The sequence below is a fragment of the Antechinus flavipes genome, chromosome 5, assembly GCF_016432865.1.
Source record: "Antechinus flavipes isolate AdamAnt ecotype Samford, QLD, Australia chromosome 5, AdamAnt_v2, whole genome shotgun sequence".
NCBI lineage: Eukaryota > Metazoa > Chordata > Mammalia > Dasyuromorphia > Dasyuridae > Antechinus > Antechinus flavipes.
The window spans coordinates 60,655,276-60,679,297 of record NC_067402.1 but is presented as its reverse complement, the minus strand read 5'-3'; the positions used below and the strand labels follow the sequence as shown (position 1 = coordinate 60,679,297).

Sequence of the window (24,022 nt, the reverse complement as noted above, 5' to 3'; positions counted from 1 at the left end):
GAGACATAAATTTTTGGACACAGTTAATATGGAAATTTGTTTTGCTTGCTTAATGGTGGCAAGGTTTTGCTTTTCCTTCCTCAAGTTGGCATATGTATTTGTGTGTGGGGTGGGACGGGGTGAGAATAAGGAAAAATATATACTCGTTCATTGAAAAATCAAATCTACTTTATAAAAAAGACATTATTAAGTTCTGGGCATTCGATAATTAATTGTTGGTGTCAAAGAGGTAGGTTGGTGTGATAGAAAAAGGCATGAATTTTGAGTCAGGATCTTGCTGCTGTAAGTCATTTGAATTTTCTGAGCCTCTGTAAAATGGAATAGAATACTTACCACACAGAGTTGTCGCAAAAACTTAATAAGAATTGTACTTTTCAAAGTTCTATAGTAATGTTAGCCGTTTTTCCCATTTTGCCATGGAAACTAAATTCTCTTTCCAGCATGAGGAATCTGGGTTTGGTGTCTGGGTATAAATTATGGTAAGTTTTAAGGGTCTCCAGAAAAGAAGGGGAATTACCCCTCCCCATGCTATAACATTCCAGGCATTCTCCTGGTTACCTCCTTCCTATCCTCAGCCCCAGTTCAGGCTCTTAGCTAGAAGTGTAGGAGAGACAAATAGCAAGTAAGTGGCAATAGCGTCCTCAGCTTCTCCCTTCTCCACTTCATTATTAGACTGTTATCCCTGCGTATCAAGTGGAACGGATGGTGTGTGTCATTCTCCACTGGGGTGCCTGGTTTAGGTGGGTGCATCATTAAGATTCTTTGGATATGGATCAAATTATACCATACAGATCACAAAAAGCATTTTGAACTTCCAAACTGAGCTACCAGTAGGTTTCCAGGAGGTTAAATCTCTGTAAAACTCTTTTCTGTAGTCTCTAATGCACAATCAAATCATGTCTACATTTTGGGGGAAAAAGGGGGTCACTGAGCCACTCTGAAATTGAGCTGTTCCTGTGCCCTGGAGGCTTTCTGGATAGCGCTCTTATTCCCACTGAGCAAGAGTCTCTGCATGTTAAATACAGCTGTAGTCAGAAAGATTCTTTTACAAACAAGTTGAAGCAAACATCTGTAGAGGAGAGATTTTGGATTGGCTTTCTGCGACTCTGTTTTCCTATCCTGCTTGTAGAATAACACCATGTAGACTCACAGATGGAAAAGTAGGCAGGGTCACAGAGAGCCACCAGAGGAAGAGATTCTGTTGACAGAAGAAAAATGGCACTGATCAAGTGATGTCTATCTGGCCTTTGGAGGAATCTTTGTAACTAATTTTCAGGAATATGTAAAACCCACAGAGCTACAAACTACTCTAAACAACTAAAGGAGAAACAAATATCGGATGAGTCTGGCAAGGTTTGGGTCTTATACTCAGGCTTCTGTGGGTATTGTGGAGCCAAACCCTTATACACATTTCACCTACTCCGGTGAGAAAAATTGGCCAGGTTCAGCAAGTGCTTTTGTACGATTTGCCATCTCCTCATGGAGTCTCTTTCCTATGGCTTTTTTCCTAAAATCAACCTTGTGTTGCCAGCTGACTTTAGAGGGTAGAAAACACCACTCTCTGACATAAAGAGTAATTTTAGGTTCCACAGACATGGTGGCAGGAAAGGTATTTTTTTTCTCATTTTCTTTTTTTCCCCTCCTTTCCTCCTTTCTTCTCTTCTTTCCTTTTTCTTTCTTTTCTTTTTTTCTATCTTTTTTTATTTCCCTTCCTCCTTTCTTTCCCCTCTCCTTTCCTTCCTCTCTCACTCTTTTCCTTCTTCTCTCTTTCCTTTTTTCCTTCCTTCCTTCCTTCTTGCTTCTTCCTTCCTTCTTTCTTTCTTCCTTATGTAGAGGATATCTTTTAAAATTGTTGCTCTGCCATTTCTTTCTACCCTCTTACTCTCTGGAGCAATCAATGCTTTCAATCTAGAATATGTTGCTGAGTTTTGGGTTCTCCAATCTCATAGAAGAGCATTGGACCTGTCAGGGCTCAGGATCAAAGGATTTAATCCCCAATCTGTTCAGGACAACAGATTTAGAGAAAGAGAAGAGAAGAGAAAACACAAAGCAGAACACAATAATAGTGTGGAAATAATGGCAGAACAGAAAGTAAAGAGTAGAAAATGCCAGGGGAAAATGAGGACATGGAAGGATATTGTAATAACCAGAGCTACCTCCAAATGGAAAAGACTGTCTTGGGGAAAAGTGGTCCTTTCTCAATGGACATATTTCAGCATAGGCTGGGCTATTTGTGCATATTGCAGTGAGGATATATATTTTTAGGTGAAGGTAGAATTAGATGACTGCTGGAATTCTTTCCACCTCTATAATTTTCCTTCTTGTGACTTTGGGTTAGTTACCTCGCTATTTTATCTCCCAAATCTTTAAAAATTGGTATATGATGCCTATTTTACTAGTTTCATAAGATTATCATGAGAAAGATGCAAAAGTATTTCGAAAACTTAAGTGTGTCATAAAATATAGGATATTTATTATAATACTGATATCAAACTCAGAAAAGTTAAATTTATTTTGAATAATGTTCACAATTATACATTATCTATATATATGCATTATGTGCATAAAAACAATGTGTTCAAAAATTGAAGTTAAATTTAAACTATACATTGTGTGAAAAGAGACATAGATCAACAATATATTTTAAAGTGGTAGAAAAAAGATAGTTGTGGTTTGCAACAATTTGCAAATTAACTTCATTAAGTGATCAATCAGTCAAGTGATTGAAAGTAAAATAATTTCAAACAATTCACGTAACAATTTGTGATTAGAAAAAGAAATCTTCCCTAAAAGGGTCAATATTATTAAATTATTTTTGACCTTGATCAAGAGTGAGTGTCAAACAGTGGAATTTCTTTACCAAAGTCTTCCTTTGATGCCTTGTCTTTGTATGGAGATTCTGTTAGGTCATTCCACTGGAGTGGGAGCTCCAGCTGATGCTACCCAACATACCATACCAACTTTGATACTGCCCTGAAGTCATCTTCCAGACTTACAATATACTTTAATTGAACCATTTGTTGTTTCTTATTTAGAACACCTCTGTGTCTGTGTACTAATTATTTCCCATGTTGTGAATACCCTTATTCTTCTTCACCTCTGTCTCATCACATCTTTAGCTTTCTTCAAAGCTGAGTTCAAGTGCCACATTGTACACAAGACCTTTCCTTAATCCTCTTCATGCCATCCCCCATTTTCTCACTTACTCCAGTCTTTGATAGAGTGTAGACTTTCTCTTTGCCAAGGCCTCTACTTATATTCTTGATCCTATCCCATAATGTCTACACTGACAGATTGTTTCACAATATTTTCCCTTCTCTTTCTAAGCTTCAGTTTCTCCTGGCTCTTTTCCTGAAGCATTAAGCAATTCCTGATCCATAAGGAATTATGCAAAAGTTTTTTCAATCTTTAAACCAAAAAACCTTCACTTGATGCTACCATCCCCTCAAACTATCCTATATTATTCCTCCCTTTAGCAAAACTCTTAGAAAAAGCAATTTACTCTCACAATCTCTATTTCCTTTTCCTTCACTCATTTCTCAGCCTGGCACTTGACCTTAACACTCAACTAGAAATGCTCTCTTCAAAGCTGACCATGATCTCTTAAATGCCATGTCCAATGGAATATTTCCAGACATGATTCTTCTCTGAAGAATTCTCTGAATATTCTTTTCCCTCTAGGTTTTTTCTCTCAATGGTATTTTATTTTTCTAAATACATGTAAATATAGTTTAAAGTCTTCTGCAGATGTTTGCATACATGTATGCATGCATGCATATGCATATATGTGGTTTGTGTGTATAAATCTTCAGTTTTCTCTCCTGAGCTTCAGTTTCATATTGTTGATGGCCTATCGAACATTTCCAACCAGATATCCCATAAGCATCTCAAACACATGTTCAAAATCAAACTCACTGTTTTTTACATGAAATACACCTGTCTTTTTCACTTCTCTGTTTGAGTTACAGGTGCCATTATCATTCCAATTTAGGAGCCATCCCTGCCTCTTCACTCTTTCTCACTTTCTGTAGTCATGTTTATTGACTTAACTTCCCAAATATCTCTTGATTCTGATTTCTAGTCTCCACTCAAACAGCTACTACCCTAGATCTGAATGCTATCACCTTTCAGCTAGATAACTGCAATAACCTCTTAATTGATCTCTCTGCCTTTGGTCACCTTCCATTCTATTGTGTGCTCTGCACAGATTTCCAAAGTGATATTCCTATCCTTCTCCTCATTCAGAAATTCCAACAGTACTTTATTATTCCCAAGATAAAATATAGCTTCTCTGGGGCAGTAACAATCATATTATTATCTTTCTTTCAGACTTATTATGCTTTATGTCCTAGCCAAACTCATCTAATTGGTATTCTTCATATAGAACGCTGTTTTCAGCCCCTCCTGTTGCTAGAAAGCACTCGTTTCTCCCCTACATTCCTTGGAATACTTAACCTTCCTTCAAAGCTTAGCTCAAGAGCTGCCTATTACAGAAGACTCATCTTCATCCTTCCTAATTCTGTCTCTGTCCCTCCAACTGACTTTGCATCTATTTTTCCTACATTATATTTACTTCTATGCGTATATGTTGTTTCCCCTAAATAATACAAGCTCCTAGAAAGCAGGGACTGGGTCAGTGTTTGTCTTTATATCCCTAGTACTTACTATGGTCCCTAGTACATAGCAGATGCTTCATAAAAGCTTGTTGATTGATTGACAAAAAAGCCTTTGGATAGGAACTTAATGATGCTCTGTTATTACATCACCAACCTAGTGAAATACAGGAAGCTTCATCATCAACTAGTGATGAGACTTGTTAGCTTCAGAGTGATATATTTTGTAGCAACAACAACTTTCAAAAACCATCTATTAGGTTATGGAGAGGTTGTGATTTCTTTTGGTTTAGAGAGTATCCACACACTAAATGACAGACCCTCAAATATTGAATATAGTATTATTGGTATCATAAAATAATCACATAATGTAGGCTCTTTAGCACAGTCAACACCATTCAGTATCGAATGACATTTATAGCCAATTTATATGCTAAGGTTGTCCAAGACCAAGATTCATTCCTATAGTCATCAAATCACTTCTCCCTTAAGCAAAGAATTTATAATACTTTAGAATGCTGATCCATTCTCTATTATCATCAATGACGGTCAATCCCTTCTGATTATTTAAATGTTTTCTTAGATCCTCTCCCCTTCAAATACTACCTCCCTGCAAAATATAATTTCTACTCCAATAATCCTATGCAGGCAGATAGGTCCTCTGGAACACAGGAAAAAACAGGATATATGTATCCTCTATTCAGGAAGGGGATGAAGGAGGAGGGGGAAAGGGAAGGAAAAGGGAGGGAAAAAACCAAAAGGAAAAAATCAAAGGCAAGAACGTATAAAAAAAGAGGAGAATAAAAACAAATAAAAGGAAAGAAGGAAGGAAGGAAAAGGGAAAGGAAGGAAAAATAAAGCAAAATAAAAATGGTGGTAAATAGAAAAAGGATGAAAGAAAGAAGGAAAAAGTTATCTGAATAAAATATTGAGTTAATTCAAGTAATGCTGGATGAGGCAGATTAATTTTGTAGAAAAATAAGGCAAAGAACCATCCTACTTGCAAACCCTATGCTCCAGGAAAGAGAAAATCCATAGGCAAAGAATGGATTAATAGTTTCAACTTTTTCTTAAATGGCTATCTTTTGATGGGGCTGAAAATAATGTATTCCTCATGCTTCATTATAAATAAACATCATGTGGAAATTCAAAAGTCTAATTTGCCCAAAAGTTTAACTTGCCCATCATCTATCTAACCAATAACTTTACTGTCATAGGTCACTCTAAAAAAAGATTTTTTTACATGACAAGGATTTAGTTTATAGTATGGATTGTGCTTTAGTAGAGACAAGCAGTGAGAATGGTAATTCACTTTAGAGAATTCTAGTTCATGGGGCAGCTAACTGGCATAGTAGATAGGAGGTCCTGAAATCAGAAGTTCCTGAGTTCAAATCTGACCTAAGTTACTTAATACTTAATAGTTGTGTGACTCTGGGCAAGAAGAAAGAGAGAAAGGGAAAGAAAAAAATGAAGAGAAAGAAAAAAATTCTAATTCACACTACCTCTTCATCAGTGTATAGGTACATGGGTATGCTCCAGGCTAAGAGTACAGGATTTTGAGACAGCAGTGATCTGAGTTCAAACTTTATTTCTGAATACTTGCTAACTATAAATGTATTGAATTCATTAAACCTTTCCTAGATTTAATTTCCTTATCTCCAAATGAAAGCAATACTATTCTCCCTGTTTCTCAGGGTTGAACAGAAAACAGTTTGCAAACCTTAAAACACTATATCATTATATATTATTACTATTATTTTCATATCCTAACGACAGGGTAACTAGTCCAGTCCAGTCCTGAGGATGTGAGCAAACAATGCATCAAAACTCGAAACTCCCAGAATCCTGGATGACCCACATTCAGCAAATAACATCAAAGAAGAAAAAAAAGAAATTTGAAATTTCAGCCTTTTGCTGCTTAACTTGAACAAATGGAGATTAAATTGGGGAAAAGATTACATTTGTCAATAGCTTACATTTTCAACAAATCAGGATCAATTTTTGATTAATGTCGAGAATGAATAGATATTTGAATCTTTTCAATAACTTTGTCTTTTCAAACATCTATTAAATAAGCAAGCAATACTGTTCAAAAAATGCAAAATATACACAAGCAAAGAACAACACAGGGTATTCAAGCTCATTTCTGACACTTACCCAGAGATCGCTCTTTTGTCTGGTTGGTTGACCTCACCACTGGAAGGCTTGCCCTTGTTCGGCTGCCCCTGGAAAAAGGAGTTGGTGATTCTCCCTCTGACATGGCTTCCAAAGAATCAGCAGATGCCTCTGACAGATGCTCAGCCTGTTCTCCCAAATTGGACGGCTGAGGGCTTTGAGAAAGCTTTGGGCTTCTGGTCTGCAAAAGACATTAAAAAGAGAAGGAAAGGGAAGCATGGCATTCTATTATTACGCTTGTAAATGTTTTCAATACTATCAAGATTGGGCAATCTGGAAAATCAATTTTGGGGGAGAGTGTTGGGGCTATGGTTGAGGGGGGAGAAAAGTCCATCAAAATTTTTGAATTTAGAAATCTGAATGGCTTTGTGTGGTCAAGGTGACTGTTATCAAAGTTATTTTTAAAAACATATTGTCCCTGGGTATACCATTAGGATTTTTATTGCTGAACCTCTACCGCACAAATTTCATTTCTAACAAGGACCCGAGGCTAAGACATATTATAGCAGAGATGTATGGCAATTCCATTCCCTATGACTTGAACAACTGTTAACAGGTGTTATAACAGTAGACATAAATGTGCACAGACACATATCCTTAACAGGGAATGGAAGACGCTTCTATGGCTAAGCTGCAGCATTCTATTTCTAAGTCTTTCACTGAGATTACTCTGAAAATCAGTAAGGTAGTATTATAGAAGAGAAATAGTGGCACAGTTGGGCAGAGATTTAGTTTTGGTGACTGAAATCCCATAAGATTTTTAAAAATCTCTATTCTTTCTCTTATCTACCTTGCCCATCAACAGGGAGGCTCTGCAAATAGATACAGCCATATTGGAACTGATTCTCAGTTTTAATGATGTCTATTGCACAGGGATTGAGTAGAAATGGGAAGAATCAATCAAATTGCTGCCCACATGAGCCCGATCAATAGAACTCAATCTATTTCAATGTACTCAGTATCTACAAAATGCTATACAGGACATAGAAGAAATGTAGCACATTAACCCCTACCCTCAGGGAATTTCCAAAGTAGTCAAAAAGATAAGACAAATGAGCAATTTGCAAGCAATACTGGCTAGGATATAGTTAAATAGTCCATGAACTGGATGCTCTTCATTACTTTAGTGAATTTGTGATTTCACAGATGTGGGTACTCCTTCCATCAATAGAAATTGCATCCCATTCATTCACACCTTCTCATCTTATGTGACTCATGTTCATGTGCTCTTATAAAATCTCCACAGGGGTTTTGGTCAATGTGCCCAGTGACTCTGTCTAAGTAGCTTAGCATGATGTGGGTACCAAAGAAACACATGAGTTGCCCATTTCTTCTCCCTTATTTAAAAATTCAAAATTCTTTAGCTTATGATGACCCGTTCTGAAGCCCAACCCAAATCCTAAAGCTTTATACACAAAACAAATTCAGTTCACAAATTCATCATCATTAATATTCCAAAGAATAAACAAGAAAAAGCTCAGATATATAAAAGTATAAATGTTACTATGCATATCAATATTTATTGGTTTGCTAATTTTCCTGTCTGTCATGTCTGTTTAGCTGAATTGAATTGGTTACATATGAGTATGTCTAGTCCTTTCTTCAAGGAGTTCCAAGATGAAAAGTAATATATCCCCTTCTTGTTTTTTGTTTGTTTTGTTTTGTTTTACTGAGGCAATTAGGGTTAAGTGACTTGCCCAGGGTCACACAGCTAGGAAGTTTTAAGTGGCCAGATTTGAACTTAGGTTCTCCTAACTTCAGGGCTGGTGCTCTATCCATTGCACCACCTAGCTGACCCATAATCCCCTTTTCTTAAAGGAAAATAGGTTAAGTAGCATCTGACTGCTTCCATGATTCAACTCAGGTAGGAAAATAGAGACGTTATATTTCTCAGGTAGAATGTAAGCATCTTGAAGGCAGAGATAGTTTCATTCTTGTTTTTGTATTCTCTACACCTCACAAAGTGCCAGGTATTCTTTCTTCCTCTTCGATGCATCCATATAGGAAACTACTTGCATGGAAAGATTCTGCTCATTCAATTTACTGTCTATAATTTATAATCTTGGAGAATTGTCTGAAGCATTGTGAGGTTAATTGATGTGGCCAGGGTGACTTGTTATATGTCAGAGGCTTCTTGGATGCAGGACTTCCCAACTCCAAGCTCTGTTCTCTACCCATTACGCCATGCAGTCTCTCATGGTGCACGCAGGTGGTTAAAAAACATTTTCTTGAATTGATGTCCCACCCCAGAGTGGTAGAATTCCTGACTGGTCAAAAGTGGAGATAACCCATGCAATTATTCATTTGTCCTTGGACTATAATTGTTTACAACTTGAACCAAACAGCTGGTTATGACTAAATTGTACCTTTTCTAAATTCTATTTGGATTGTATGAACTTAGCCCCAGTATTGGAAGAGGAATATTATTCTGTCTGGAAAAGCAACCTTGAAGATCTTACTGGTGGTCTGAGATAGCTTTATATCTTCCTTTCAGTGAACAACAGTTTTTGAAGGGGTGCAATAAATTAAACCAAGAAAAAAAGGTCTTTTGTAAGAGTAAATCTTTTCCCTGACCCTAAAAAGATACATTAGGACAAGCTAAACTGCCAAGATACGATACTAACTTTTCCTAAAATGGAAGCATTTACAATATTTGTCATGTGGGTTTCTTTTACTGACTGCAGACAAAAAAGGACAAATCTTAAGAATATTCCTTTCCTATTGTTAAAAAAAACTTTTAAAAAACCTAAAATAAAAAAAAATCTAAAACTAAAAAAATTAAAAATTAATCCTTGAAGAGATAAATCAAAATCAAATATCTCTGTTCAGATGCATGCCTGGGGCAGAGACATATGTTTTTAAAAAGAATCTAGAAAGAAAATAACTTCTTTCTTTTTCATACATATTCTCTTCAAAATATCAGCTCTTTTATAATTCCCATGTTTGAAACTTTCACTCTGAAAACTCACTGCCTTTTATTGTCATATGTTAGAAATCTCCTCACATACAGAATTCAATGTCCTCTAATCACATCTCCATTTGCTGCCAAAATGTCCTTGAGGTTCAGAGAAAAGGCAGCTTTCTTATGCTTGCCATTGTTAAATGTGCTAATATTTTATATATGAAAACAATCAATTAACTGGTTATTTATTGCATCCATTCTGTATCCAGAAGTGTAACAGATACTAAATGGGATAGGTAAGACCACAAAAGAAATATAAGTCATGAATCCTGCCTGCTAAAGGAGCTCATGGTGTGGGTGACAAGAGGATGTTGGGAAAAACAGATGAGAAACAATTGAAGAACAATTAAATGTTAACTGTGTGTCACTGACTATAAAATGCAACAGGAAGAATCTGCCCTAAAAGATGGGCAGGATTTGATTTGGATAGCAAAAGGGGAGGCTGGGGAATGATTATGGGTAAAGAAAACTAAAATTAATAAGTGATATTTTTCAGAGTGTTTTCCATATAGAAGCTGTAGAATACAATGGAAAAAAATAATAGATTTGAAGTTAGAGGACTGCCTTCATAGCTCAACTGCATTATTAACTACTTGTGTAATCTTAGATACGCAATCTCTCAAAGTCTGTTTCCTTGTCTATAAAAGTGAAAGTTAGACTAGATGGACTGTGAGGTTATTTCATTTCTAAACCCAAGTTCCTAGAATCCCACATCAATCCTATGAGATTTTTATAATAAGAATTATTTCCCTATTTAGAATATGAGGAAACTGATTAAGTGACTTGACTAAGGTTATACAATTTTAGTTGGGTATAGCTCAAGGTCCAGAATGGGTTTTTAGTTGGGTATTGCCCAGAATGGGTCCAGCCCAGGTCCTGTATTCTTTTCACTGCACTGTACTGATTCTCTGTTGTGATTTGTGAATAGTTACCTGCATTTCCTCTCTTATGTAGATGTCAATCACTTAGTAAATAAACATATATTATAATAAGCATATAATAATATGACAATAAACATATACTAAGAACTCATCAAGTACCAGATACCATGCCATTTTCTTTTATCTGGTATCACAGATTGCAAACTTAGGTTAATTCAGTTTGTTACATAAGAATTCTATGGCTGAATAACTCTCACTCCCATTTTATAGATGATTCTCATTCAACTGAAACAAACTCCTTAAGATTCGAAACATGGTTGCATTTGAACCCTTGTTTTTCACTCAATTACCTTATATCAAATGAGATGTAAAAGCTCTAAAGTATTACTATGCACAAGTTAGTTTTTGTGACAGCTCTAGTCATTTTCTCTGATTGTGCTCCATACCTGGAATGCTCTTTATCTTCATCCTTCTTTATTTACTGGTTTCCCATGTCTTTCTTTAATTCCCAACTAAAATCTCATCTTCTTCTGGAAGCCTTTGTCAACTCTTAATTCTAGTGCTTTTCTTGTTGTGATAATTTGCTTCTTATCCTGTATTTAGCTTGATTGTGTACCTATTTCTGTTTGTTATCTCTCATTAGATTATGAACTCTTTGAGAGGAGGAATCCTTTTGCCTCTTTGCATCTTCAGTGCTTAGCATAGTGCCTGGTACAAAGCTGGTGATTAATTTATTGTCTTTTTATTATTGACATTAATTATAGCTTGTTGACTGATTTCATTTATTTTGTCTTTGTTTCATATAAATATATGCATTCTATGTATGTATCTTTATTCTATATATACTTATATGTGTAAATGTTGTCTTTCTCTAATAGAATGCTCCTTGAAGGCAGGGATTGTTATATATAAATTTTGTCTTTGCAATTAGTATTTTACAAATAATAAATTAATATTAATTGATTACCTTGCATTCTACTTATTTATCTACCCATCCTTAGAAGTTCTCCAAGGACAGAGACTTTGGGGATAGTTTTTACCTTTAAATAGTTTTTTATCTTTAAATGTCCAGCACAGAGTAGATGATTAATAAAATTTTCCTGGACTGAACTGAATGAGAAATTTTGGCTTAGGAATCAGCACATTCTCTACACTGTAAAAGACAAACATCCTGGACATACTGTACTTAAGAACTCTGACCAAGAAAATGACCAACCACAATTCTAAAGGACTTCTGATGAAGCATCCTGCCTGCCTCCTGAAAGAGAGATGAGCCTGAACACAAAATAAGACATTTATTGCATATGGCCAATGAAAGAATTTATTTTGCTTAATTACATGTGTTCCTTCCTCCCTTTATCCTTCTCTCTTTCAGAATCTTTTCCATTACACTTTGAGTTAGCCAGAAAGTAGGACTGTGTCCTCGAGAAGCATTTTATATCATACAACAGCCCTGTGAAGTGGGTACTAGAGATGTTACTATTCCCATTTTACAAGTGAAGAACTGGTTGAATGCTTGGAGCTCAGCTTCTGAAATAAAAACTTGTTGCTCATTTCTGTTAGATTCTTCTTGACCCCACATTGGGTTTTATAGGCAAACATATTGGAACACAAATACAAGCAGAAATATAGATGGCCCTTAGCTTCAAAGAGTTTAAATTCTCAATATATAAAAGGAACTGAATAACTGGGGACTGGGTGGTGTAGTGGAATGAAGGTATTATAAAAAAGTCAGTAGAATTAGGAAGCCAGCTAATAGAGAAATAATCACATGGCTAGCCTGTGCTTCCTAAAAATAGACGTTTTAAAAGAAGTCAGCCAATCACAGGAAAGATAGGGAGGAATGGGGAGGGAGGAGCTTCCAATTGTGAAGTCGTGGGATGAAGTAAGCTTTTGGGGTGAAGAAGTGTCTGGAACATTGTTGAGAGAATCTGGGGGAGTCAAGGGTGTAGCCTGGAAGGAAAGGAGGTGATATTCCTAGAGTTTCACAGCTGAAGGTCAGGAGTAGGATTCAAACTCACTGGACTTCAAAGCCAGCACTCTTATCACTACATAGCCCTGCCTCTCTTGCTGGAGTGAACCAGGCAGAATATCCAAAGAGATTTAAATGTTTAACGTGACTTTTTTCCAATGGGGCTGCACCAATAGCACAGACTGTACAATAATAAATCCAAGTGTGGAATCTCAGATGCATGGAAAACTATTACCTTCATAGTTGACTTGATGGTTCCCAATGGCCAATTTTGCCCAATTGCTTACATTTTATAATATGAGCAACCCCTAATGAGAAAACCAACTTCTTTAAAGCTTTTCACTCAAAAAATGTTAATAATACCTAATATTGGCCATCACTCTGTAGTTAAAAGATTCTTAAATGCTTGTTTTCCTAAGAATGAAAGGCAAGAGCCTATATTCTTAGCCGAAGCTAGGAGTCTCTTTGAAGTCTTTCTGACAAGATTTTCCCCCCAGTAGTAAAACACATAATGGAAAGAGTATGCAGAGTGCTTTAGTTTTTAAAATATAAGGAAAAATGTTAAAGTCCCCAATACAAAAACATAAATACCTTTTAGAAGAGGAGAGATTAAAAAAGAAAGGGAAGAGGAAGGAAAAGAAGGCAAAGAGAAGAGAAAGAAAGGGGAAGGAAAGAGATAGCAGGGAAAAGGAGTGATAGAGAAAGGACAGGATAGGAGACTTCCAGAGTAGGAATTTATTTGGTAGCAATTTATTTGAGAGTAGATCTGCATTGGCACATATAGGAACCTATTTAACAAAGCTAGGGCCTTTTTATCTCTAATTCACCTAATCATTCATCAGAGCATCTCTCAAGAGGAAACTTCTAAGTAATGAAAGTATAAAATGCTTAGACCCACCCATTGGCCACATGAACTCACAAGAGAGTTTGGCGATATCCTGTTAGCTTCCTGAGGAAAGTGCTCTATGAAGCTGGTCTGGCAGAGAGAGGTTAGAATTTGAGTGCCTCATATTTTGGCTGGCTAAGATGCTTGTGGGGATACCTTTTAGAGCCAATGAGTGGGCTGTGTGCCTATCTGGGGCAAGCAGCAAAGGCCTGGTGTGAGCACAAGTATATGCTGAATCCTGACTCTACTGGTGTGATCTTAGGCAAGTCAAATTCTCTCTGGGCCCTAACCCCTCAAGAGTAAGATGAAAAAGCTGTTATAGCCTCCAAGGTCTCTTCAAGGTCCTTTGAATTTATGATCTTATTATCGTAAATTATAGAAAGATTTGGCAAGCCTGACCATTTCTTTCCGTGCCATTCATTTTCTATTCTCTAAAACAAAATATTACCAATACAGGCAGAATTTATGGACTGCATACAAGGGTTCCATTTTCTTCTCCAAGAATATTTTATGAAGGACAACAGCCCACTAAGGATAGTATCACCTAGACATTACTGGAGACCTTGGTCTAATGGGGAAAAGATCAATGAATTTGGGGTTTCTAGTCTCAGTGGTTCTAATTGGTTCTAAGTGGTTTCTAGGTACCACCTAATTAGGTGGCTTTGGACAAGTCTCTTAACATTTCAAGGTCACAGCATCCTCACCAATAAAATGTGAAGACCAGATGAGAGGATTTCTTTCCATTCAAAATTTGACAAGGGGCCTCCTAACAGATGATCTGAGGACTCCAGGAAAGTCACAATGAACTCTTTAAAACTCCTTTTCCTCCACTTATAAAATGAGAAGGTTATATTAGATGACCTTTGTTTCCTTCCAACGCAAGATCTCTCATCCCATGATCCCTATAACTACAAAACATCCCCTATTCTAGAAAAGACTGAGATTTAATATCCTTCTGAGGTTACAATTCTGGAAGGAACACCTCTTTCTAAAGTATTTGTCCCATAAAACCTGCAGTATAGAAATGCATTGCTAATGCATGAGATCTTGTTTCAGAAAAGGAAAGCGTAGAGGCAGAGTTTGGGGTCAGAATTATAGAATTGCAGAATGGGAGAACCTTCAAAGATTAAACTTATCTAACTCTTCCTTAAAACATGAATTCCTCTAACTGTTGGGAACTTGCCTGCTCAGGTATCCATGGAAACATCATAAGCTACCATCTGATACCCAAATTACTTTCTAGCTGTTTAGAATGAGCTGTAATAACTCACCCTTCCAAATTCAGCTACAGTCAAAGCAAATAGGTCCAAAGGCCATTCTATAAACCATGTGAAGGGATTGAAGGGCTAACTTTCTCTATGTTAATAGGATAGCACCCCCTTGATTCAAAGCAAACTTATCTCTTGAAAGAGATACCCACAGACTTTTAAACTGGACCTTTTGAGTTTGATGAAGACTCTCCTCTTCAAGGAGAAATGACTAAATGTGAGAGATACAAGTTGACCAGAATAGAAAGGACTGAAAGGACTTTAAGACAAAGGTCTTCTGAAGACATTTCTTCTTAACCTTGCATGCTCTTTTTCCTTCTCGTGGCTAGAATACTTAGGATTTTAGACTGCGATTGCTTCTCTCTTCTTTCTGATGGACAATGGAGCACAAGATTGTTTTCCTCTTTTTATCATGAATGTCCAACAGTCATTCCAAGTCTTCTTTCTCCCTCTCCTTTCCGTGTCTCTCCAATTACTTTGTCAGCCATTCTATTCTATTTTCCCAGTGGAATGCTACTTCCTAGAAATAGATATGAGATACTGTGTGTCTTAGCATTTTTATTTTCTATACAAGTATATTGTCCTAAAGTTTTTAAATCTTCCCCTACATTTTCTAGTTTTGGTCATTGATTCTTGGTAGAAAACCATGGATAATATCTCCTTGAACTAGGTAGTGCAGTGGATAGAGCACCAGCCGTGGAGTCAGGAGGACCTGAGTTCAAATTTGATCTCAGACACTTAACACTTTCTGGCTGTGTGACCTTGGGCAAGTCACTTAATTCCAACTCCCTCAGAAAAAAACCTCCTTGAAAGGCCATGTTCTCCAATGTTCAAAATAGATAATAAGCAAGAATATGATGTATTCATGAATATACAGCTTCTTTGCTAAGTGGTCATCCAGCTACTGTTTGAACATCTCAAAGATCAAAGAACTCATCTTTCAAAGAAGTTAACCATAACCCTGCCTTTTGATTCAAATGGTTAGAAAGGTCTTTCTTAGACACAGGACTCATCTTTTAAGGCAATTAACTCTGCAGCCTTTGGATGGTTCCAATTGGTACATAGGAGATTCCTCTTGTGGAATATTCTCAATAACATAATACTTGCAATTTATAAAAGGGGAAGAAAGAGGCAGCTATATGACTTGTCCATCTTAATCAACTAAATAATAGCTATTAATATAAAGGCAGAGATGGCATGGCATAATAACCTGAGAGCTGCTCTTGGAATCAGGATGAGCTGGGTTCAAGATTGTTTTCTGATATCTATAAACTACAGGATTGGACAAGCCAAATGACCTCAGTGCCCAAAGGCAACTATTTAAGCCTACAGACTGTTACCAGTAGAAATTGGTACAGAAAGTTTCCTCACTTGAGAAGATACATCAATAAAATCACAAATCAGGACTCAAGCCCTCAAAAAAAAAAAAAGAATCAGTAAAACTCCATATATTTGAAATTTTTGGACCAGGAAAATGGAACTCTCAAATTGGACTTAAATAGTAATTGTATTAAAGAACAAAAGGTCATCAACTGGGGCATATCAGTCAGTTCAATTTAGTCTTTATTTTGAATAAACCACATTGCTTTAATGCGGTTTTACTTTGTTTCAGGTCCTCTTTCATAGGATGCCAAGATAGATGCAAATGGAGGATTACTGAATTATGGTGAAACTTTCCCTGTGTGCTGATGAACTCAGAGTGACTCACTCATTATACTCATTAAATTTAGGTGGTTGTTATAAGCATGATGTTCAGACATAACACTTTACCTAGACTGCTTACTTTTTTGTGCCTCCCCAATATGTTTTTTTTTTTAAATTCTGAGAACAGTCAAAATTCAGATTTAAAACCAAGAGAAATTTATAAGTTGCCAGCAAACCTAGGTTAAGAGTAGAGAAGCACAAGGCTAGTCTTGCCCCTGGATTCCATGGTAGATATCCACGATTAACTTGTATGTGCCCAGGGCCTTCTCACTTTAGGAGGGCTTGTTAAGAGCGTATACTCCAGTGCTTTATCCATCAAAACCTAGCTTACTTCTGTGATATAATGAGGCAATAGAGTAAGTTACTATGATTGTCCTGCTCTTACATGAAGATAGATGCTAAATAAGTGTTTGTTGATTGATTTAAGATGCTCATGTGGATTAAGGCTATTTTTGGATATGGAACAAGACATGGAAATAGCTGTGGAGAAGAACAAAGGGGCCTGTACTGTGAATAGATGAAAACCTTGGATATCAGGTACTATTATTAGGTCCTTTTGTTTGGAGATCAACCAAATCAACAAGCGTTTATGAAATATCTATTGTGTGCCAGGAACTGGAAATATAATGACAAACAGTCCTAGTACTTAGGAATCTTACATTCTACTAAGGTATAGGCTTACACTATACCTTATGCTATACAATCAAGCTAACAAGCATCTATCAAAAGCCTGATGGATACAAATAAAAGCAATATGTAGACACTGATTGGTATACCTATTACACTCATTCAGGAGTCAGGAAATTGGGGGCCAGTGCAGTCCTATGAAAGGAACCCTGGAGAGGGAGAATCAGAGGAAAAGTAACATGATTTTGTCCTAGTTGGTAGTGTGGTTGTATCATATCTGAATACTTTGTACTAGGACAAAGATCCTAGATCATTTTTTCCCCTAAAAGTGGAAAGCTAGAAGAGTAATATGTCAAAGTATCTCAAACCAGCCAAACAGAAGAAAATAAAATCAAGAGAGAGAATAAAACAGATGTTGGATGCTATGAAATCCTCTAAGAACAGACTACCTATTCATCTGTCCTACTATAATGCCTTATTGTTTGTGGAAGCTATATTAAAAGAATGCAACTTATAAGAAGTCGATCTTCCCAAGAAAAGAAGATTTGAACATGGACCCAATAATAAATTGTTTATCGTATTCTAAGACCCAGCCTAACTGTTTGCATGAACTCATCACTAATGAATTTTTTGATCCAAGCAATTCAAAGATTTCCTAAGTCATGAAAGAGTTCTAATATACTTAGGGAGAGGGAATACCTTCATTGAAATGATGAAATGTTTGCTGACATTTTGTAGTGTTTTAAAATTTGCAAGGCACTTTATGTATGTTGCCTCATTTGATTCTCAGAATAGCATGCAGAAGTGCTATAACTTTTTATCATTTTATAAATGAGGAAACTGAGGCACAGAGAAGTAGCAGCAATCTATGCAAGATCACATAGCCAGGAAATTTCATGGATAGGTCTAGAAGCCAGGCCTTTGTTTGTGGCAAGTCTAGTGATCTAGTCACTAAGCCTTGAAGTCTATATCAAATGTTGAAGTTGAAGTAAAATAAAAAAGTCATCAGCCTGATTTTCAATAGAAATGTCTCTAAAATATCAAGATATAATGGTCTATGATTGATGTCACTTTGTGTGCTGAGATAACTCTGGGCACAATGTTGGGGAATGGATGAATAAAAAGAACAGGTAAATAAAAAATGATGTTGACAACAAAAACCAGGCACTTCTGACAAGACCAAAGGCTACCATCTTGAATTCCCTCTCAGAGTTAGTCACGTTGCTGCCAGTATTTATATTTACCAATCTCATATTTGAGGCAGTATAGTAAATACGTAGAGCCATTTTCAGAGTCAAGATGACCCAATTTGGCCAATTCTGACTAGATGACCTTCCTTAGTCAAGTCCCTCAACCTTGCAAAATAATTGTTTAAGTCTAGAAATTGTGAAACAAATAAATGGAAGGGACTTGTCTCATTGGGAATTTAATATATTATCAAGTGACAAATGTGGCTCCCCCCAAAAAATTGTCCTCCATTCATGACTGACTCTGTGACCCTATCTGAAGTTTTCTTGGTAGAGAAACTAGAAGATTGCCATTTCCTTCTCTTGCTAATTTTACAGATAAGAAAACTAAGGAAAACAGAGTGAAGTGATTTGCCCAGGACTACACAGCTATTATTTGAACTTAGATCTTCCCAATTCCAGACCTAATGCTATATCCACTGCTCCATCTAACTATTTTAAAATATCTGTGAACATGGAGTTTCTTTCCAATAAGATTTAAGTTTCTTGAAACCAGAAACTATCTCATTTTTGCATTTATTTCTCCAGTGATTAGTAGACCGCCTAACTTTGAAAATGCTTAACAAATGTATGCTCATATGATTCACTGTGACTATCTCAGTCCTCAATCTCATTAGTAATGGAAGATTTATGAATATGGCATCTATTCAAGATAGCACCATGGTCTACATGATTTCTACCACATATCTATGATTCTACCTGAAGCAGCAAATAGTATCCACTTAATATGTAAAAGGGTTTTTTAGTAGTGATATCCACCTATGTGAAATCAATATTCTGCTCTGTTAAGAAACTCCTTTCCTCCTCACTAAAGAAGAGTAAATTTATTATAAGAAGCAATAGATTTTTTTAATTTAAAGACAATTTTACTACCTGTATTCCCTTGGGAAGATAATCAATCAATCAATTAGATAATACATCTCATTATGAATTTTTTAGATGAAACTAACTGTTAATGGTTGTGTATATTTGTTTCACAAATACTTGAAGGAAAATTTAAAAAGACATTTCTTCCTTTCACTAGTAATCTCTGCCTGTCTTTGTTATTTCTCTTAGTAAAGGTATTAGAGCAGTAGAGAGAATATAGTCATGATGTTCAGCAAGGTGGGTGAAGGAATTTGTGAGAGGAGAAACAATTAGGTAGAATAGAAAGGGTAAGATTTGGAGTCCACATGATGCGAGTTCAAATTCCATTTCAGAAATGTTCTATTTAGGGGATCCTGGCCAAGTCATTGTACCTCTGCCTACCTCATGTTTCTCATCCATAAAATGAAGACAATAACACCCCACTTCAAAGGTCATGTGGATCAAATGCATGTAAATGTGATGATGAAGAAGACAGTATTCTTACAAAGCTTTTCCCCCTACTTTTGACAGCTGTTTAGCATGGAAGGGCCTGAAAGGACCAGGGAAGGAAGACAAGGTATGTCTTATCATGTATTCATCTAAGTAAAATACCCATGTGTAGTAGTTCTGAAGAATATGCCTATTTGCAGAGCTGTTCCTCTTAGTGATACTCAAGCTCAGTTTCACATGTGGGGAGGGAAAAGGGCAAGAGACCTAGGTTTGAGACTTGTCTGCAGCTAACTATGAGATTGTGTCATAGGTCAGGAGTTCTTAACTTTTGTTCATGTCATGACCCTATTGACAACCTAGTGAAATTTTATGGATCCCTTCCCAGAATAAAGTTCTATCACCCTATTCATAATTGAAGGATATAGTACATTTCAGTGAGAGGTTAGTCAAATTCAAATGTAATTTTCTCCCCCATCCAAACCCATCCACAGACTCTGGCATCCGTGTACCCCATGTTAAGAACTCTAGATCTGGAACTGGAAGTGATTTAGTAGATCACCTATTTCAATCTTTCCATTTTGAAAATGAGGGAACAGAGTCCCAGGGGCTGATATGACTTGCCTACAGTGTAGTTACGGATCTGAGATTTAGACTCAAATTTTTGTGACTCTAAATTCAATATTCTTTTCTCTGTCTCCTTGAGCAATTCATGCCTTCCTCACAGTTTCATTACCAATTTTTAAAAAATGAAAGAGTTGGCCTAGATCATCTCTAAAGTCCCATCCTGCTCCAAATCTTCTGAATGAAGTGGAACTTTGAAAAGAAAACCTCAGGGAGGGAAATTCGGTGTAGGAAGGCCTTAATACAGCTGCACAAATAAAACAGTGGATGCAGTCTTTGCCTGGAATCAATCTTAGGGATAGTCCTTATGGCCTCATGCTCAAACATTCATATACATTTTGTCTGTCAATCATGGGCCAAGCCTGGTGGAATTGGGAAGTTCAGAATTTGGAAGAAGTTTATAATTTTGTGGGGAGAGAAATGGAATATAGACATGATATTAAATATCAATCTATCTCATTCTCAATACACAGAACTCTGGCTTTATTTTGAGGATACTTCTGTACAGTCCCCTCAAAGGTACCCTAGCCCTCTTTCCAATATGCTGTTAAGTATTGTCTTCTTCCTTTAGAATGTAAGCCTCCCACGTACAGATGTGTATTGTTCATTTATGTTAGTGTTCCTGGGCTTAACACTGATAGTAAACACTTAATAAATGTTCTAATTCTCTCTGTGCCCCTTTCCCTGTCTCTATCTTTATCTATTCTTTCCTCACCATCTTCTCCCTCTTTCTCCCTATCTCTCTCTCTCTCTCTCTCTTTCATACACACGCACATCTGTATACTAACATAAAAATGGGTAAAGACCAAACCACCTTAGGTATACCCCAAGTCTAGCCTTTAAAATTAATCTCTGTTCTCTCTAAAGCCTACTTACACAAAATGGTGGAAAGTGTTTCCTCTAAAACTTATTTTGGTGAATCATCCTCCATTAATTCAATCTCATAGCCCTTCTCTTCTAGGTTTCTATTTCAATCTCTCCCCACTCTTTCCATCCAAAGATTATCCTAGACATTATTCATGATTTTCACCTGTAAAAACAGAAAGATGTTTGGTCTGGAGTCAAATCAGACGACTCAGCAAGTTGAACAAAATACAACTGTGGTTTTTGTTTCCACATTTTTCTTCATGGTGTGAATTATTTCATTATCAGATCAGAAGAGTATGGAAGTGGGAGGGAGAAGTATTCATTTCTCAATAACTTCACATTTGACCAGAGATAACTACAGGGCAGCATCAGTTCCATTAAGAGACAAGTAAATGAGCAGGCTGGAGAAGACAAGAAAGGGCTGCCACTGTCTCCTCCTCCCTCCAGCTGGGTACCACGCACTCAGATACCCCTTCCTCCCCCCACCCCCAACCAGTAGCTTCTTCACAAATAAGTGATGGGGTGCCTAGCCACTGTGGAGGCATGTTTCTTCATTACTAAAATCAGAAGATTATGAGTTTCTTGAGAATAAGGAATTGTCTTTTGCCTTTTTCTATCCCCAGTGTATAATCTCTAACACATAGTAGGTGCTTAACCCTTTGATCTGGTTGAGCAATTTCACTGACGCAGGGAACCTCCATTGTGGGCTCTCCCTTTTCCAATGTAAATCCTTACTGTCTGTAACTTGGAGACATGGTTACCTGGAGACAATGAAAAGGGACTTAGGCAGTATGTTAGGGAAGAGTTGAATCCAGGTCTTCCTAACTCTAAGCCTAACCTTTTAGCTTCTCTATGCTGCTTTATTTTCTCTTTTTTCTTTTTTCTTCATGGTGTGAATTATTTCATTATCAGAGCAGAAGAGTATAGGAGTGGTTAGGAGCTGGTAATGCAAAGTATTCACTTTGAAATGGTCTTCATCCATTTTTAAGTTCAAGCAATGGCGGTTAAAGTGATTTGTCCATCACAAAGCTAGGAAGAAGTTTAAGGTACCTGAGGCCAGATTTGAACTAAGGTCCTCTTTATTTCAGAGCTGGTACTCCATCCACTGCACCATCTAGCTGCTCCTGCTTTCTTTCTTTAACTAATCTATTAGCAGAAGATCAAAGATTTAGACTTGGAAAAGACCTTAAAGGCCATCTAATCTGATCTCCAAGTTTTATAGATGAGGGAATTGAGGCACAGAGAGCTAAGAAATTTGCCCAAAGTTACAAAAATAGCATCAGAATTAAGATTTGAACCCAGATTCGAGGACTCCAAATCATTGTTCTTTCTACATCTCCTCCCAAATCTGTGAACAATGAACTAGGTGCAAAGAACCATTTCTTCTTCAGTCATAGAACAGGGGAAAAACTAATGGAGGACAACTCTGAAATGTTCTCCAGCCATAGGAATGTACTTTACTTTAAAAGATGAGAGACTTTTGCTCGCAGCAAGGACATGTAACATCCCACTCACTTTGCCATTAAGTAAAGCAACAGACAGGCCCAACAAATTTCATTCCTGGTGAATCCGGCCCTCGCCACCCTTCCCACACTGCTGCCCAATGAGGAGTCTTAGTCCTGATTCCTTTCTTCTTAATTCTTCTATACTTCCAGCTTGATATTCCCATCTTCCAGTTAGCTGGACTTGGGTCCCAGCATTCCTTCCTGGAAGATGCTTCCAAATGTACATGACCCAAGTCCTTCTTTCAAGGAACCTTGAGTGAAATCCCTCCACCCCCAACTCTCAGCAGCCTCCTCTGCTGTTCAGCTCTTTCTCCTCTCTTCTCCTCCGTTAGAATGTAAGCTCCTTGTGGGCAGAGATTGTCACTTTTCCCTTTTATATCTGTATTTCTTGCCCCAAACACAGTCCCTGGCACATAGTTTACTAGTCGCTCTGTTGCTTGCCTGCCTGTTTTGCTCTCTGGGGCAGTGTGAGAGCCCTGGGCAGAATCACCCCCCACTCCAGCGGAAGAACATTCCTGTGAAACTTGAGACGGCTTCTGTAAAAATGTGAACCTGCCAACAGCAAGATTCGTCTACGGGGAGACATTTCAAGAGATCAGGAGAAGTTACACAATGTTCTACTCCAAAGCAGGAGGATCCGATGTCCTTGCTGTGGCCTCAGACCTGCTCCCGAGGAGGCTGGGCTGCTTTTCCAACTAGGAGTGTCTGAGGACAGCTGGCCATGGCCCCCAGCATCTCCTAAATTCCTTTTCTCTCTCTGGGATGGGCTCTGTCCACAAAAGACCTCTCCTACATGATTTTCCCTAGATGTTTTCCAACCTACGGGCTCCATGCTGAGAAGGTTCTGGCTTCTCTTCCTGCCCAAGGATTCCTTCCTGCGGCCCTGCCCAGTTCTAGGAAACACTAAAGGGTACAAGGTACTCAGGACAATCCAGACATCCTTAGAAAAGCACAGGGTTTGGACTTTCCTATGCTCTGAGCATGACTGATTCCATAATTAGTTCCCATAAGAATTTCCAATTTTCAAATAAAGCATGTGATATTTGCCTTAGAAGAACTAAGAGAAAGGCAATGTCTTGAAGCCTAAATTTCCAACTCTAATTTCTATTTCTCCCCTCCAAAAATAACACCTAAAGGGATACGATCAATTCTACAATCTAAGGGAAAAATATATCCTCTTTAGCTTGGAAATTTGGACTCTCCACAATCAAGCTTTTACCTTTCTATTCTTTCATATTTCATGTAATTCCCTCTCAAGAATTTTATATTCCAGACAAACAAGCCTACAGGATGTTCCTAGGACTCAATACTCAATCTCCTGATTTCGTGTATTCACGCATGCTAGTCACCATTCTTGAAATGTATCTTCTTTGACCCTCCCCTCCCCAGTCACCATGT

General features: G+C 37.3%; 1 protein-coding gene across 12 annotated transcripts in view; it reads right to left on the bottom strand.

Moving 5' to 3' along the window:
• KIAA1217 (KIAA1217 ortholog) overlaps positions 1 to 24,022 on the bottom strand; it is an 887,028-nt gene that overhangs the window by 189,462 nt on the left and 673,544 nt on the right. For all 12 annotated transcript variants that reach the window (XM_051963016.1, XM_051963028.1, XM_051963021.1 and 9 more), the window contains one exon: positions 6,771 to 6,969. In XM_051963016.1, coding sequence (XP_051818976.1) covers positions 6,771 to 6,969 — 199 coding nt within the window. The remainder of the gene's footprint in view (positions 1 to 6,770; positions 6,970 to 24,022) is intronic.